At 43.1% G+C, this 17483-nt stretch overlaps 1 protein-coding gene across 5 annotated transcripts in view; it reads right to left on the bottom strand.

The window, feature by feature from the left end:
• Nucleotides 1–17483, bottom strand: part of LOC146662678 (uncharacterized) — a 76169-nt gene that overhangs the window by 6364 nt on the left and 52322 nt on the right. For 3 of the 5 annotated variants that reach the window (XM_085419296.1, XM_085419294.1, XM_085419298.1), the window contains 20 exons: nucleotides 16959–17069; nucleotides 15954–16064; nucleotides 13165–13275; nucleotides 11575–11676; nucleotides 10457–10561; nucleotides 10212–10325; nucleotides 6603–6707; nucleotides 6119–6223; nucleotides 5847–5954; nucleotides 4916–5026; nucleotides 4314–4430; nucleotides 4125–4235; nucleotides 3910–4014; nucleotides 3713–3817; nucleotides 2999–3103; nucleotides 2700–2792; nucleotides 2266–2358; nucleotides 1515–1619; nucleotides 922–1099; nucleotides 228–320 (listed from right to left, as the gene is read on the bottom strand). In XM_085419296.1, coding sequence (XP_085275422.1) covers nucleotides 228–320; nucleotides 922–1099; nucleotides 1515–1619; nucleotides 2266–2358; nucleotides 2700–2792; nucleotides 2999–3103; nucleotides 3713–3817; nucleotides 3910–4014; nucleotides 4125–4235; nucleotides 4314–4430; nucleotides 4916–5026; nucleotides 5847–5954; nucleotides 6119–6223; nucleotides 6603–6707; nucleotides 10212–10325; nucleotides 10457–10561; nucleotides 11575–11676; nucleotides 13165–13275; nucleotides 15954–16064; nucleotides 16959–17069 — 2188 coding nt within the window. Of the gene's footprint in view, nucleotides 1–227; nucleotides 321–921; nucleotides 1100–1373; nucleotides 1620–2265; nucleotides 2359–2699; nucleotides 2793–2998; nucleotides 3104–3712; nucleotides 3818–3909; nucleotides 4015–4124; nucleotides 4236–4313; nucleotides 4431–4915; nucleotides 5027–5846; nucleotides 5955–6118; nucleotides 6224–6602; nucleotides 6708–10211; nucleotides 10326–10456; nucleotides 10562–11574; nucleotides 11677–13164; nucleotides 13276–15953; nucleotides 16065–16958; nucleotides 17070–17483 lie in introns of those variants that run through there. The other 2 variants (XM_085419295.1, XM_085419297.1) reach the window with 2 other exon arrangements.

Below are 17483 nucleotides of genomic sequence, written 5' to 3' on the forward strand. Positions count from 1 at the left end.
AAAGGCAGAACTTTCAACTTGATCAATGCAAGAGTGTGAACTGAGGATCAAACTTGCACACAGCAGGCTGGAAAATAATTTGTGAACATGTTTATTAGTGTGTAAAAGGGTAATGTGACTTTAAAAATCATTAATAGTAAAACCAGGGTCATGAGGGGTCATGAGAGATGTATGCAAATATGCAAAATATTTTAGTTTGAAAACATTTCTTGAGGATCCAGAGCTACCAGACATCCTGCGGAGGCTTTTGGACTGAATGTTGTCCTCAAGAGGGTCAAAGTCAAAGATGGAGCCTGGGTCTGCCCTCCACACCTTCAGGTCTTCAGACAGGAGGGAACAAGATTTGGACAGAAGCAGTGACTGAAACAATCCAACATTATTAAGTTGATAAATATTCCATGACTTCATTTGAACTGACGTTTCTCTGACTTTGTTCTTGACCGTAACAGATATAAACTCAGAGGGCTGAAGTAAAAAAAAAAAAATCCAAATCACAGCTCATCTGTTCACTTAAAAAACAAACTATGAAAAGAAAGTAACAAAGCGGAAAGTGGCTCCACTTTACCATAAAATAATACTTAAACCAGACTCAGCACATCAACCACCTGGTCCAGACCTAAACCTTGCTGTTATTTCAGGGGTCTTTGGCTTCATGTGGAGGCTTTTATTGTGAAACACTATATGAATAACACATAACAGAAACTACAGGAGACAAAAGTTATTGATGAAGCATCACATTCTTTATAGGTCCAAAGTTCACAGTTAGAGCTAAGAAGAATAAAGAATTCAACAACTAAACAACATCAGATGATTGTGTCATGTGACTCTGCTGGCCAATCCCTTTCTTGGTGCAATACCACACAGCAGCCAGCAGACACACCAACCGCTGAATCCTTAACACACACAGGCTCTTTCACTAACCTACGATGATGCCTCCTGGTCGTCTGTCCATCTCTGTCACCTGGTGGTGCATGCCTTTGTTGTAGCCCGCCTCTCCCATCATCTGATTGGCTCTCTGGTAGCGCTCCATGCTGGGATCGTCCAACCCCGGCGTGAAGCCTCGACCGCGCGCCCGCTCAAAGTCCTCGTGGTACTTTGCCTGTGAAGAGCAGAGGAGTCAGTGTCAGTGACTGAGACACAGTTTAAACACAGTCTAGTGTTAGACAGCACAACACACACACACACACACACACACACACACACACACACACACACACACACACACACACACACACACACACACACACAGGTCAGGATGCATGTAGTCAGTGAGCAAGTGAACAAACACACACAGGGAGTGTTTTTAAATCTTTATTTGTGGACACACACCACACTCATTAAGGTCACTTGCACACACACACACACACACACACACTGCTCTGTCCTCCGTGCTGTCAGCTTGTTGGTGTTTGTTAGTATCCGTGCTGCGGTCCCACGCTTGGTGCCACGTCACTCATCACTTGTGTTAGCTCCTCCCACTGCACAGGTGGGAACCACAGCAACCAGGCTGCTACCATGGAGACCGAGTCCTGTGTCTTCCTGACACGTCTGTACTCAGGTGTGTCCAGCTCATTGCAGCTCCGCCCCCTCACCTCCTGCAGCCCGCGCTGGTACTTCACCTATTTAACACACACACACACACACACACACACACACACACACACACACACACACACACACACACACACACATTACAGATACAGATAATACTGTATTACTTACTTGTGTGTGTGTCTGAGTTTGTTGCAGATTTATGTTTCAGAACCTTCAGAGTAAAATTCCTCTCTACTTCACTCCCTGCACACTTTGGCCCGGTCATCACTTCTGCTCTTCTTTCATTCATCAGCTGTCCTCTGATTGAAGTGCGTCCTATCAAAAACCTCTGACCTCAGCGAGCAGTTGAAGAGACAATTTGAGTGTGGTGGTGGCAAATAAAACGTTTGTGTGATTCAGATCGATCACTAACACACCGTCTGCCTCCTTCCCACTACAACCAGGACGCTTCAGATAATCTACACTTTGGAGGAACTGACTGAGGGTTTGTTTTGGTTTGTGCGTGCGTGTGTGTGTGTGCGTGTGTGTGCGTGCGTGTGCGTGTGTGTGTGTGTGCGTGTGTGTGTGTGGCAAAGTGTTTCTGAGCGGTGTACCAGGGGCACGAAGAAAAGTTGTCGTACCATAGGCACGAGAAAAGTTGTCGTACCATAGGCACGAGGAGTGTGTGTGTGTGTGTGTCTGTGTGCGTGTGCGTGTGCGTGTGTGTCTTGCCGAGCTGATGTTCTCCTGGTTTTGCTTGACTCTCTCCAGCTCTGGAGTCACTCCAACGCTGGTGGCCTTCACTGCACTCTGCTTGTATTTGACCTGGTGGCAAAATCAGAAATGTCAGGTCAGGTGTCATCAGGTTAGCCAGATCAGGTGGTGCTAAACTATTACTGTTATTAGCTGCTTATTTAACTCAAGCAGTGGACAAGCTGTCAGTCAGCCAGCACTGACTCCAACATGTAGTTAGTGTGTTTGAGACACTCTCTGAATGTATGATTGTTCTGTTCTATTAGCTGACTCGCTCACACTCTGACTTCCTGCCCCAGAGCCACACTCGGTCCTCACACTCCTCATCCCCACATCATGACCGTGCAAACGAACCTCACGACTCGCTGACTGCTGCCCTGCTCACTTTGTGAGGCCGCTGTCTGCGTACTCACTGAGCTGATGTTCTCCTGGTTACGTCGGACTCGCTCCATCTCAGGTGTGTCCATGACTGCGGTGCCACAACCCACCTCCTCCCTGTACCGGACCTGAACAGAGCTGGAGGTGAGTCATCTGCTGCTATAAAGGCTGCTTGTTGGTGGCGGTTACTTAAACTCCACTCCCACTCAAAAACACACTTTACTTCAGTGTTCTGAAGATTGATTCTCTGAGCTTAACATTCACTCATATAAAAAAAGCAAACTGTTTTTCTGAAGCAAGTAAACAAGTTTGTTGATTCCAACCGTAAACGTACGTCACTGATCTTCTTGGCGTTCTCTCTGGCGAGGACGATCTCTGGCGTCTCTGTGACCGATGACGTCAGGTTTCTCATCATCTTTGAGTCCCAGCAGTATCGCAGCTAAAAGGAAAGAAAACGCTGCTGTAACAAGTGTGTAAATAACACTTTAGAGTTATGTCGTATAACCTTTTAGACATATCACCGCCTGTGACTGCTGACTACAATGACCCTGCAAAACTTTGCTAATAAACTTCATCCCAGTCCTGAAAACGAAGAATTGTTTTATCTCTGAAATAGCAGCAATACAATCAATGTAGACTGAAAATGCAATGTCTGTTCCTACGTTTGCACACTTTGTTCTTGGTGTTTGTGGCAGTAGTGTAAGATTTTTATAGAAAAATACCGAAGAACAGACTTTACTGTGTACGTGCCCAAAGCCTGCAGTCTCGGATCTAAACATTTGTGCTTATGACTCATGAATTTCATTTTTAGAGAATAACATGTGCTCACCAAGTCATCATTACTAAAATGAGAAGAAAACGTTATTATGAACAACAATAAAAAATAATAAAAAGTAGATTAAAAATGACAACAATCTTGTGCATTTACTACACTGTTTCATTGTCCTGAAGTTACATAAAAATCACAGGAACTAAAACTTCAAAGCTTTTAGCCGATCATAATTAACAGGAATACAGTGAACAGATGGTGGGGACACCGAGCACTCACAGAGCTGATGTGTCTCTGGTTGGCTTTGACCCTCTCCATCTCGGGGGTCTCAGAAACCAGACTGTAGCGTCCCTTCAGTCGCTCCGCCTCGTCTTTATACTTCTTCTACAGAGAGGGGGGGCGGGGGAGGTGGGGGGGTTAGATTGGAGGGATGAACTTGTCGTTTCACTTAAAGCATCTTGTTTTAACACACAGACCTGGCTGTAGACGTCTTTGAGGTAGGAGGCGTGCAGCAGCTCAGGAGTGTCTGTAACCGACCCGTATGAGTGTTCTCTGAGCTGCTCCGTCTGCTTGTACGACTTCTGCATCAGGCAGACAGAAACCATCAGCTCAATGTTCGCAGGCTGCATGTTTTATAAGAATAAGATGTCCGAGAAAGAACTTCCATTTACTTTAATCCGGTGACACAAACCTGGCTCTGGATCTGTGAGGCTCTCTTGGCTCTTTGCATCTCCAGCACATCAGCACTCAGCTCCATGCCTTTCCCCACAATCTCCCTCTGCAGATCTTTGCGGTACTCCTTCTGTGAACACCACAGTTGGAACTCCAGTTCAGATCAGGCCACTTACACCTTTCAGAAATCTGTGTGTTTTTAGTTTACCTGGTTCAGTATCTGATTGGCTTTTCTGACCCTCAGCAGCTCAGGTGTCTCTTCAAGACCAACACCAGATAAGCCCCGCCCCTTCACCTCCTGCTCCAGGTCCCTCTTGTACTCTTTCTGCAAGGAAAGGGCGAAAAAAAAAGAGCAAAAACAGGGAAACTAAAAATGAAAACGTAAATGATTTTTTTAAAAGTAATGCTTGATTGATTAAAGCCAAATGTTTGTTCTTTTTCTTTGTGAAGTGCTTCATTTCACATAAATAGATTAAAAATGTGTTGATTTCTTTGCTTCTCTCCTTAGAATCTGCCATATATTGTTTAAATAAGCAAAATACTCTATACATTTAGCTCCTCCTCTTATTAAAACTCTTTAAAACAAATATATGTGGGTTCACTGATTTTGTCTTTCAATCGTTCAGATAATAAAAGACATGAAAAGGAAAAACCAGAAAAAGGAACAATCACCAAAATCCACAACACAAGTGCTTCACAAGCCAAAAGATGTTGGAAATCAGTGGATTATCTGCTCTTCCAGGTTTGAGCACAGCTTGATCAAACCTCTAACGTGGCTTTAAATAGTTCATCCCTCTGAGGCTACGTCACCTCGCTCAGCAGGCTGCTAGCATGGCGCGCTGTCAGGTATCCAGGCGTCTGGTCGATGTCCACCAAGGCTTTGCCCTTCATCTGCTCCTCATAGTCCTTCCGATATTCCTTCTGTAAGAGACACACAGCACAGTGAGAGAACAACGACACACAGATAGACGTGATCAGCATTAATATTTGTAGCTTTTTAAGGCACAGGTGCACGATAACCCTCATACTTGTACAACCAATAATTGTAAACCCCCACAAAAGTACGATCGCTTCATCGTGCCCGAGCTTCACTGGTGTTTCCTTCAGCGGCTGATTTGGAGTCTAACTGGTCAAACTGTGGGGCACAGATCCACAGCAGGTGGCACACACTGATCTCAGCTTCTCTAAAATACAACAGATTTGTTTTCATGTTGTTAACGATTGACAGAAAAAGAAGTGACACCACGCTGCAGCATCGTTCATGATGCGAGCAGAGCGTTAATAACCTGTGGCTGTGCTGTGAACTCTCTCTGTACGACACTCATACACTTTAAACTCTGTTTTAAACAATATGATAGCTTTCCTTGATTTAAGCCCCTTCTGGAGTCGTATTATTATATGAGTTATGATTTATTTTAGGTTTAGATTTTCTCAGCTGTGAAATCAGTGTTCAAAGTTCTATAATAGGCAGTGAAGATATATGCTCGCTGTGTTCTGTGCAAATAAAAACACTTTAATTTCTCCAAACTCATTCACTCCAGTCTGCAGGCCAAAATATTGTTTGGATTATTTGCTACATGTCACATAAAAAGTTTAAAAGTTACAACCAAAGACGCACAACACGCCAAACCTGAAGTCTTCATCTGCTGGATCCAAAGCTCAGAGTGAAACTTCTGACTGGAGTGTAAAGCTAAAGAAACACATAAAGTCTGTTTCTGTCAGAGCTGCAGAGACGTTTCACCTCGCTTTGCATCTTCTGTGCTTCCTTGGACACCTTGTAGGTCTGAGTGTCTCCGAACTCCATCAGGGAGCGACCTTTGTTCTTCTCATACTCCTCTCTGTACTTGACCTGAAGACAACAAAGCACACAAACCCATCAGACGCACTTACACAATGTAAAGTTTAGAAATTATCAGACAATGAAAGCTTTTGCTTGTGTGTGTGTGTGTGTGTGTGTGTGTGTGTGTGTGTGTGTGTGTGTGTGTGTGTGTGTGTGTGTGTGTGTGTGTGTACCTGGCTGTGCAGCACTGCGTTCTCCTTGTGGTGGAGCTGTTCAGCCGTGTGCAGAGCTGTGTGGTAATGAGCCTTCGTCTGCTCGTACTTCTTCTTATACTCTACCTGATCACATATACACAAACACACACTATTATACAAGATGACTATTTATATAAGCACAGGCTTATTCAACAAGCAGAAGGCTGGCTGAATAAGCCCGAGTCCAGTCCAACAACGTCCTCACTCAACGAACTAAAATAAAATAAATAAAGACACACGAGCACAATGCAGGACTGTTATTGTAATTGTGTGTCGGTAGCAGATGTTAAACTCTTTATTAACTCCTGCAACATCCGCATGGGCTTTGCAGAGACTTTTATTTTGAAGGCTGCATCGTAGCACTTTAATAAAAATAATAATCTTTGTTATTATTCTATGAAACAGCTAGTTTTTCTCTGACAGTCTAACATATTGAATTATTGTCTAACAGCATGTGGCTTACATTGCTCTGAAGCTTGGTGGCGTGCAGGGCGTGCTCCAGCTGCAGGAGGTTCGGGAGGTCGGAAGAACCGTCTGGTTTCTGGTTCTGGTTGGTTTTATATTTCACCTGGAAGACAGGAAAAATGCATATCAGCACTCAAGGTTTTCCAGGGGTTTTAAAATGATTTCAGGGCACATGTGATTCCTTTAAGGAATGGCGAGGTTGGCAATCACAAAACAAAGAGATTTATTTGTTCCCGTTCACTCTGGTTTTACTCACTTATCTGTGCAGCTTTAAGTGATGCTCTGCCAGAGGTGGCAGAAGTACAGACATTCTGTACTTAAGAAGTGCAGATACTTGTGTTAAAAAACACTCTAGTAAAAGTTGAAGTACAGATGCAACGTCTTTACTCAAGTACAACTGACAAAGTGCTCTGAAATGTCAAATACAAATCTCAAAGAAAGTAAGAAGTAGCTCTTTTGAGGGTATTTCTACCAGCTACTTTTTTCACAAAGCTAACTGAACCTCGCGCTATAGAAATGTTTAAGTCTAAACATGGACGAGGTTCTTTCTGGAGAAGCAGATTAATCATCCGGAGGTCCACCATCACAGTGACTCTGCAGACCATAGTAAAGAAGCACGACGTGAAAGGCCAGGCCTTGTTTACAGCTGGTTAGCTGTAGCTCAACTATCAAAATAAGAGTAAGGGGACTGTTATTAGTCATAAATCTGCAGAAGGTGGGATAAAAAACGTTCCCAAAGATGTTTTATTGTGTAAAGGTCTCAATCCACACCTCGTTTTTTTTCTTTGAGGAGCCAGACTTTCTTGTAATGAGCTCTCCAAACGTTCAAAACAGGTTTTTTTCACTCATTTTCAGTCTTTGTATCTGACCATTTTCAGATTTTTTTTTTAAACACTGACCTTTGAAACTCCACATTATTGAAGTAGCGAGGGAACAAAATTCAGAAATATCCAAAGAAGACAGAAAGGTGCCTCAGGCTGTGCTGAACAAGGTGGCCGAGGTGGTTTGTTAGGTGAGTACAAACTCTGGTTCCACCTTATATACCATGTTTCCATGTTTGCATATGTTTAACCCTCTCAAGGCAGGCGTTGCCGATTTGCAGCAGTTAAAAACTAACAACCTGATTACCCCACATACATATTTTCTGAGTTTTTTTTCTCAGAAGCACCACTGCAGGACTTGGTTGTGCATTAGCAACAAAAAGTTTCATTTGAGCCTGAGAGGGTTAAAAAAAATCACTGTGCCATTGTGCTCGAGAACTACTGGGGCCTTTGGTATCCAAAACGGATCCAGCATCACAGTGATTCAGAGTGACGTGTGGTGATTATGTTTCCTGGTTAAAGGTTAAAGATGAGCAGACATTTTACAGACATTAATGTCCATCAGGGTCAGTCATTGTAAAGCTCTCTTCTTTCTCTGCCAAGTAAAGATGTTCTGGCTTCAGTTCATCATCATGCTGTTCAAACAGCAAACCCAATCTCAGGGTCAGAACATCACACGAGCCACATTTTCTACCGTCTGCAGAAACAGCAAAGTGTGAGAAGTATTAAAAAAACAGAAATTTCCCTTTGAGTTCCACATATAACACTTTACTTTGATGTTTTCTTCAGTTGTGTTGCCAAAATCGGTTCCAGTTTCAGCCCCCTTTTCAACAAGCTCTTCTACTAAAAACCTGCATTCAGAGATCCGCCTATGTATCATGATGCTGAGTCTCAAAGAGAGGCTTTTCTAAAAATGCAGCACTGTGTGAACGTGCAGCACTCCTGAACGCCGGGCAGCGTTCAACACAACAAGCTGTTATGTAATGCGGTGAAGTGGGGAGGCTCTTTCCTGCAGCTGTGTGGGCAGTGAGTGGACGAAAACGGCTGCCTCTGTGTGTGTGTTTATTTGTGCTTGTATGGTGCTTCTTTTCACTGTTCAGCTCTTATTTTCTCTTTTTGTTTGTTTGGAGTGAAATTTATGGTGACTTTGTAAAGACATCTGAACTCCAGGGGGCTGCCCGAGGTTCAGATGTAGTTTTAGGTTTCATGTTAGAGCTGGGCTCATATTTGGCTTAGATTTGTTTAATATTTAATAGTGATGATGGTGTTCAGAGCGAGAGAAAGAGGAATGCTTATATCAATAAATGTCCTCACAACTGCAGATAGACCAGCATGTGTGTGTGTAACCTCTTCAACTTCTCCAGCTTTCATCCCACAATCCCTCTCCATTTGCCTTAGAAAGGTTGCCATGGTTACGCCCACACAACAGACTGAATTTTTCGTGAGTGTGTGTGTGAAAGAGAACGACACACACACAGCTTTTTCCCTCTTCGACTTGATTATCTCAGTGACTAAAAGAAAAAAAATGTCTCCAGGTGATCTACGGGAAAAAATCAGATTATTCTGTAAAATATAAAAAAAGAATGAGTCATCCATCCATCTTCATCCGCTTTATCCGGGGCCGGGTCGCGGGGGCAGCAGCCTAAGCAAAGAGGCCCAGACCTCCCTCTCCCCAGCCACCTCCTCCAGGTTATCCGGGGGAACACCAAGGCGTTCCCAGGCCAGCCGGGAGATATAATCTCTCCAGCGTGTCCTGGGTCTGCCCCGGGGCCTCCTCCCGGTGGGACATGCCTGGAACACCTCACCCAGGAGGCGCCCAGGGGGCATCCTTGTCAGATGCCCGAACCACCTCAGCTGGCTCCTTTCGATGTGGAGCAGCAGCTGCTCTACTCTGAGCCCCTCCCGGATGGCCGAACCTCTCACCCTATCTCTAAGGGAGAGGCCAGCCACCCTTCGGAGGAAGCTCATTTCTGCCGCTTGTATCCGCGATCTCGTTCTTTCGGTCACTACCCACAGCTCGTGGCCATAGGTGAGGGTAGGGACGTAGATCGACCGGTAAATTGAGAGCTTCGCTTTTACACTCAGCTCCCTCTTCACCACGACGGACCGGTGCAGCGTCTGCATTACTGCAGCCCCAATCCGTCTGTCGATCTCCGGCTCCCTTCTCCTATAACTCGCGAACAAGACCCCGAGATACTTGAACTCCTCCACTTGGGGCAGAAACTCGTCCCCGACCCGGAGTGGGCACTCCACCCTTCTCCGGCTGAGAACCACGGCCTCAGATTTGGAGGTGTTGATCCTCATTCCCGCTGCTTCACACTCGGCTGCGAACCGTTCCAGTGCGAGCTGGAGGCCCTCACCCGATGAAGCCAACAGAACCACATCATCCGCAAAAATCAGAGATGAGACTCACAAAAACTCAAATACTCAGTAACTAAAAAAGTAACTAAAATGATTACATTAAAGCATAATGCTTGAACAACACCCAACTTTAATATAATGAAGCCCACAGAAGTCAAAGAGTAAAATATTGTTCCCACTCTGCACTGCTTTCCCATTAGGCATAAAATAAAAACAAAGAATTTTATAGAAAACTATGGACACACTAAACTACACAGCACACACATGCAGGCATTTTAACAGCTTTCCTTTGTGGTGCACTTTCATACTCACCCAGTTAGACTATGCTGACCTACATTCAGAAAAAAACCTGATGAACGATCATCACATGCTTTATTTGAACTTCAACCTGTGTGTGACTGATCATGTGACCACGGTTCACTCACCTGACTGGCCAGAGCAGCAGCAGCCTGCGTTTGTTTGAAGGAAACACAGTCCAGCGGGTTGTATTGAGGTTTCTGCCCCTTTAACTGTCTGTCAAAGCTCTCCTTATACTTCACCTGCAGGAGAGCGATAAACAGAGACATCAGCTGTTAAATGCAAGTGTATCTTTTCCAAGTCTTTTAACCACACATTATAGTGCTCACTTGCAAAGCGGCTACTAGTGCATGCTGGGAAGGCTATGTGTTACCTGGCTGGCCAGTTTTGAGACCTCTTTGGCGTGCTGGATGTCGGTTCTGGCCAGAAGAGACTCGTCACTGTAGACGGGCTGCTTAGTATTACTCTTATAGGTCACCTGTAGATGTCACAAACACACAAGAAAGACTAAATAAAACAAATACAAAAAGATTAAAACAGCTGTGAAAAGACATTTTAGTTAAACGTAGTTATTTTACTTTCAGTTTTTAGGTAATTTGATAAATCTGTGAACTTTACAAGCATCAGGAGGCGCCGGAGCAGATATTTATTGAGACTGAGACGTCTGAGTGGGAGTAAGGAGATTTAACTGTAATATCTGTTCCAAAATCCTTACATTTTGCCCTTGGCAGCATCATCCACATAATATATATTAACAGCATCTAATACTAACAAAACCAGGTAAAAAATAAGTAAACCCAACTGAAAACAATCAGAGACAAAGCCCCTCAATACAAACTAAAAACTGCTGCAGTGTATTAGGGCCACACAATGAATAAATTAATGAATAAATAAATATATAAATAATATATTATTGATAATTTGAGAATAAAGTCAAAATTCTATTTAAATGTTGACATTATCGTACAACGTCTGCTGTATTCTCCACAAACCCTCTTGTTAGTGAACCTGGTGCATCGTTGTCTGTGTACATTTGTTAGCACTGAATTAGCTGTTACTAGTTCCTGTTTGTAAAGTACAAAGAACGCTAAGTGGATGTTATTACAGCCGAACACACACTTTCTACTTCTAAGTCCAAACCCTCAAAGAGACCCCTGAAGGTCTGTCCCAAAGAGAGGACCGGGTCAAAATGTCCCCACTTTCCAAAACAAGTCCTCACAAAGACAGAAATACAAACACACACACGTCACACTTTCCCATAAAGCTACAAAACACTCGCACATAATGACAGTTCAGTGTTAAGCGCAGAACATTTTCTATAATTAATCAGCATTTCCACTCAGAGAGAAGCAGCTGAACAGGAACGTTGTCATGGAAATGAGTGTTGGATGGAACGTGGTTACATGTTCACACACACACACACACACACACACACACACACACACACACACACACACACACACACACACACACACACACACACACGCTTACATCGCTGGCCAGTTTAGCTGCGTTGGTGGCGTTCACGATGTCAGGTCTGTCTGGGATGGTGTTGTAGTGATGAAGCTCCTCTTTACCTTTCCTGTAGCTGACCTGAGACCAGCAGAGGAGGTTAAGGAGAAAAGGAGGAGTTACTCTAATAAAACCAACATAAACAAAAGTGCAGTGAAGTTCAAAATTAAAAACATAAATAAAACGCAGGTGTTAAACACACTGGTCATAAAAACAGAAAAAAACAGCTGAATTCACTGAAAGCTGCTGTTGGGAAACAGAAGGTCTACACTATGAGTAAAGCCACTTAGCTAGCATGATGATCACATGCACAGCTCCACGGTGTTCACTTTTAGCACAAAAATCATATAATTAAGTCCTTTCCCAGTCGCTCCTGTGTTCCCTTGTGTGTCTCAGATCTCAGTGGGGCTTTTTCCACTTGCACTCTGATGACAACTATCTTTGTTTGTCTCTGGTAGCTTTGACTCTTTTTCCTCCACCTTTTATTCCAGTTTATTATTAGCTCTGACATAATCGTGGACTATAAATGGAAACAGAAAGCTTCTGGTACCACAAATCATGTCTCTTGCCAACATATTTATTCATGCAATCTATTTTACACATTCAACAGGTGAATATAATAATATTTTACAGTATTAACCGTTAAAGGACACTGTTGTAGAAAGACTGAAATAACAGCTAATGGTCTAATATCATAGACTGTGCATAGACTGCATTCTTTCTAATGGCCAGCAGGTGGCGCCTCCTCTGGTTGCAAAGATACTTCCAGTATCTAGAAGTTTGTTAGAGGTTTGTTGTTTCCTTGATGTACCTTACAGAACGTTTTCCTGATGACTTCTTGGGATTTCATACACTTGCTCTGGAAAAGCACAAATATTCGCCTCTAAAACTGACGGCAGCATCGTTTTAGAATTCAGAATAAAAAGATTTCATTCGTTTTCTCCAAGCGTTGTCCTTCCTTGCTTTAATAAGCTGATTGTCGGTGGTGTTTGGAGAATCTCAGCTGAGGTTTTTTGCGATGCAGCGTGAAGTCGAGTAAATTTTTGATCGACTTGTGCAAACGCTGACTCGCCTCTTTTCCCATCACCTGCTGTGAGTTTGTCTTGTTGTATTTGTATGTAATGATGCTGCACCATTGCTCAATAAAACACAATGTCCATTTTTAATTACAGTTCTCCTCGGAGTTGATAGAAGGATGGACCAGGTTACACATTCACTGGTTAACAACTCATTAATCAAACGTTGTGCTCTCAGTCGTCAGATCCAGTTTCAACACACAAATATGGTGATGGTGAAGCCACGAGTAAAATCAGTCGGCTCAGAGCTTCAGTATCAGACTTGCCTAACCAATCACAGACAGCGCAATGTTATGCAGCAGAGTATAGTAAAACATGTGAACAGTGGTTTGGCAGATGCACTGCAAAATAACTGTTACTTGTTGTGTTTTACTGTAATTTAATAGAGAAACTGTTAAGTTCTGCTGATGAGCTGCTGTCGGCACAGTTATACGAACAAACGTTACATAACAGCTGTTGTATCACTGATTCAGACGGACAGGTAAATATTTACTTCACTCTGCTTCTTGTTGACCTCCATGGCGTGCTCCACCTCAGGAAGCGTCTTCATGTTGGTGTAGCTGGACTTCCCCTTCTCCCGATTATATTTCTCCTTGTAGAGCTTCTACAGAGAGACAGAAGAGAGTCAAAAAGGACTGAGGAAGAAAAAATGATTAAATAAGTGAAGAAAAGGAGATGTGGAGGATTTGAAAAGAGAGACGCAGAGAAACAGAAGCCTGATAAATTTAGGGAGGAAAACATCAGATGACTAATTCATCCTGGTGCTGGATTGCGTCTGAAAGCGCACTCGTTCATTTGTCTAAAAATAAGACGAGCTGACTTCCAACTGTGAAAATGAGGAATTCACAGCGTGATGCACAAATGAATACAAAAACTGAGTGAAGTTAAAAGGCCTGCAGAATAAACCGGCCGCCTTCTGTTTGGATTTTGCTTTAATCGTGTTTCAAAAACCAACTGATTGCTAATGTGTCATTTCTTTATAAAGAAATAAGAGTCCTACATTTAAAAAAATGCTTAAGGTCTATGAATCTGTGAAGAAAATAATAATTACTGTAATAATAATAATTATTGCAGACTGTCAAACATTAGATATATTGCATATAAACATAAAACAGCTGCATATCTGTAAACTTGTACTATAATATCAGGAGTACAAGGACAAACTAATGAGTGATGTATGAGTTTTAACTAGTTTGGATAAAACTGTTATTTCATTGCTTGTAAGGTCTCCTTGAGTGTCTTTACTGGTGCCTGAAAATAAAATGTAATGTTGTTGTTGTTAAATGAGGTGAATTTTTTTAGCTTCTCCTTTTCATTTTATTTTTATTGCGGCACATGTGGCGCAGCGTGAAGAACAGACAGACTGAAGAAACTGATCTGGCTCTGTTATTGGCCGCAAACTGGACCCTTTGAGTAGGAAGGTTAATAAACTGGTTTTATAGGAAAGAGCTGATACTGGAACCAGCATACTGGACGGTATTGTCCTGGTTTGTTCCTTCAGGGCGGTCTACGTTTCGCGCTCCAGTTAGCGTCGCATTGCTCGGTCAGCAGACATGAAACCAGAGGAGGATCAGGCCCGCGTCCCAGATTACCCAAAGCTTTGATTTTCTGCCCTCGGGGCTGATTGACACCAAACAATTCCCCTCATGTGTAACATCCGTACAATAAACAGAGAATTTCGTGTTCTGCACCAGCACTTCAGACAGTTTGAGCAGAATCAGGTCACATGTAGCACATAGCTGAAAACTGTCCACTTCACACACGCTGACATGCTGGGAAAAGACAAACAAAACAAACAGACAGGGTTGAGCATCCAGGAGGTGGAACACATGACGCCCACTCTGTAGTAGTAAATGCACCGGACCGTCACCTGCTCCACTCACACTGACACCACGCCAACGATGTGTCACGCCTGTAAAAAACATCACTCATGGTTACCAGAAATGAAAAACACCACAGAGTGGATTTAACTCTTCTAGACAATCAAAATTTCACTTTTGAGCTAAAGTGAACATATTTTCCTCCCCTGACTATTTCCACACAGCTATTTCAAGTGCAAGATGCAGCAACAGTTTGCATAACAATTTAAAGTCTTTGCTCAGCTTAATGTAGAAAATAGCAAAAGCAGGTCTCTGTACAATCATGAGCAATTACAAGTTTCCTGCTACCCTGCTGGTGGAGCTGTCTGTGAGCATGTGCAAATCAGTTGGAGCAGACAGGCTGTAAACACAGCCGGGACAAAGACAGGAGAGCAGGCTGCGTCATGCATTTTGTGCCAAATGTCTTTAGACAGCTACATCAGAGCTCTCACTAAGACCATGATTGTGCATCACATCAGTCACATCCTGAAGAGAATTTGAGTTTTGCACAGCTTTCAGTGATTGCTGAAGACCTTTCTCTGCTGCAGTTTGTTCATATCTGAAATAAAACCTACTTTTTAACTGTTGATGCTCTTTGAGTCTTTAACTCCACCTACACTGGTGACGGGGCAGGAGTCTAAGCACAGATGCCCTGTTGTCCTGGGAGGTGTTCCCAAGCTTACAGAGACACAACTTTTCCAGTGTCCGGAATCTGCCCTGAGGCCTCCACCCACCAGGACAAGCCTGACACACCTCAGCTGGGACATGGACAGGCCTTTAACCACTCAGCTGCCTCCTTCTGTTTTTAATCCTGACTATCTTTTTATACTTCCTCGAGCATCTTATCCATCTTGTCACAGGTGTCAGTTTCCAGCAGTGAGTCTGTGAGAAGTGTGTGCCTGTCCCAGTTTATCAGCTTCAATCTGCCACTACTGTGTGTGTGTGTGTGTGTGTGTGTGTGTGGTGGACAGTAGGTCAGTGTCTGTGTCCTCAGGCTCTGGAGCACCACACAGCTGCTCCCTGTTTTCACGCTTCTACAGACAAAATGATACCAACTCACAAAACACTTCCCATGAGCGTGTCTGTGTGTGTGTCTGTGTGTGTGTCTGTGTGTGTATTTGTGTGTGTGTGTAACACAGGACTGCGGGATGTTGCTGTTTAAATGCCTCCCATCTGCTCTTTAGTTAGAAATGTGAACTCCGAGTGAATTATAATTCCAGAGGTGTGACATCTGTCTAACCATGTTCACGTTTCATCGCTTTGCTGCTTAAAAACATGCAGAGAAGTTCAATATTTTTCTGTTGTTGCTCTTTCAAAAGCTCAGCTTTTATATCTCAAATTTGCTCCGTTTGCTCGTTAAACTGAGCGCGAATAACGATTTGGTGTCTCTGACTTGATGCTGTGAAGGCGGCGTCACACTCACATCGCTCTGTGTCTTGCTCAGCTCTTTGGCAAACACGGTCTCGATGGTTTGGGGCATCTGGGCATAGAGACTACAGCCGGCTTCTTTCTTGCTCTCCTCCCTGTAAGCTTTCTGCGACACAAACACGTGAACCACATCAACAGACGCCGACCACATCAGGACGTCTTTTAAAAAAGCAGTGCAGCATTTTGCTTTGCTGTCTCACCAGCATTTATTTTAAAGTTCTGCATAATTAGAGATTTCATAATGAAATATTTATTATTATGAGGCTGATGCATTATAAATCTGCTCAAAAAATATGATCACAACAGTTGTGCGTGCTGAGGTCTAACAGAATGTAATGACGCCTGCCTGACTTACACAGTTAAGCTGATTTTAATGATTTTCATCTCTAAACTGGAAACACTGCACCGAGCTACAGACTGATTAAAAAACATCAGAAAGTGCAGCAGCACATGTGTACAGGTAAACAAATGGAAATGCCCTGTTGGTTTGCTGAACAGCAGTTGTTCCCATGTGCTGCTCCCTCGTGATCCCATCAGGCAAAAATAAAGCAAATCCTGCCTGAAAACTCAATGTTCAACCATAAAACTTTAAATAGATTTTTTCTGTTACTACACAAACATCCTTTTTATAAGAAACAACACTGTTATCATAGCAAAAAACCTTCATGCCAATGATACTGTAATGCACAGAAAATCTGAAAAGCAGGTAAATCTCACTGTTAACTTGTTCTGCATTTGTAATAAGAATCTGAAAGGTAGAGACAGTCTCCAACCAGAGCTGCACAAACATTCACAAAACGATTAAATGTGTGTTATAAATACAACATCAGCACTTCTGTATCAAGACACTGGTACTTCAAAGGAAGTACGTCGTGATATTTGGCCCTGCCTTGTTCAAAAACAGCAAACGGGAACAATCCCGCCTGTAAAGCGAACCTGCTGCTGACTCACAACATGCTCATGAAGGTTCAGAGAGCAGTGGCTGCATGTTTAAATGTACCTCGCTGTGCAGCTGGCTCTGCTCCTTGGCATGCTGAGTTTCTTTGGTCTCGGGCAGCAGAGAGTACAGACACTTCACCATCTCCTTCTTACCCGCCTCTTTGTATTTATTCTGGGTGATGAAAACAAGACAGGAGATTAATAACTGCTCAGTGACACTGAGCACACGCCTGCACCTCACACTTCATCTGATTCTGTCTGTGTTTGAATAGATTTGGAGCTTGCACTGACAGCTTTATAACAGAAGTATGCAGCATGCAGGCCTGGAGCACGGGGAGCACAGAATATACAGCTGTTTGCAGATGACACTCAATTCTAAAACTGAAAAAGCTGACAGAAAGAAAATCCAAATTAAAGACCTCCATATTTATGATTTTTTTACAGTAAGTTCATGAAGCCAGACGTTAGTAAAATGTTACCAGCAAAAACAGCAAACACAGAAAGCTTTTTTATTCCCCACATTCACAGAGTTGTATTTGATTTATTTTTATACATGCTTAATTTTCAATGTGCAATCAAACTGTGA

Source organism: Rhamphochromis longiceps, linkage group LG9, assembly GCF_057381845.1.
Source record: "Rhamphochromis longiceps isolate RC_006_pf linkage group LG9, R_longiceps_female_GT1.1, whole genome shotgun sequence".
Lineage (NCBI taxonomy): Eukaryota > Metazoa > Chordata > Actinopteri > Cichliformes > Cichlidae > Rhamphochromis > Rhamphochromis longiceps.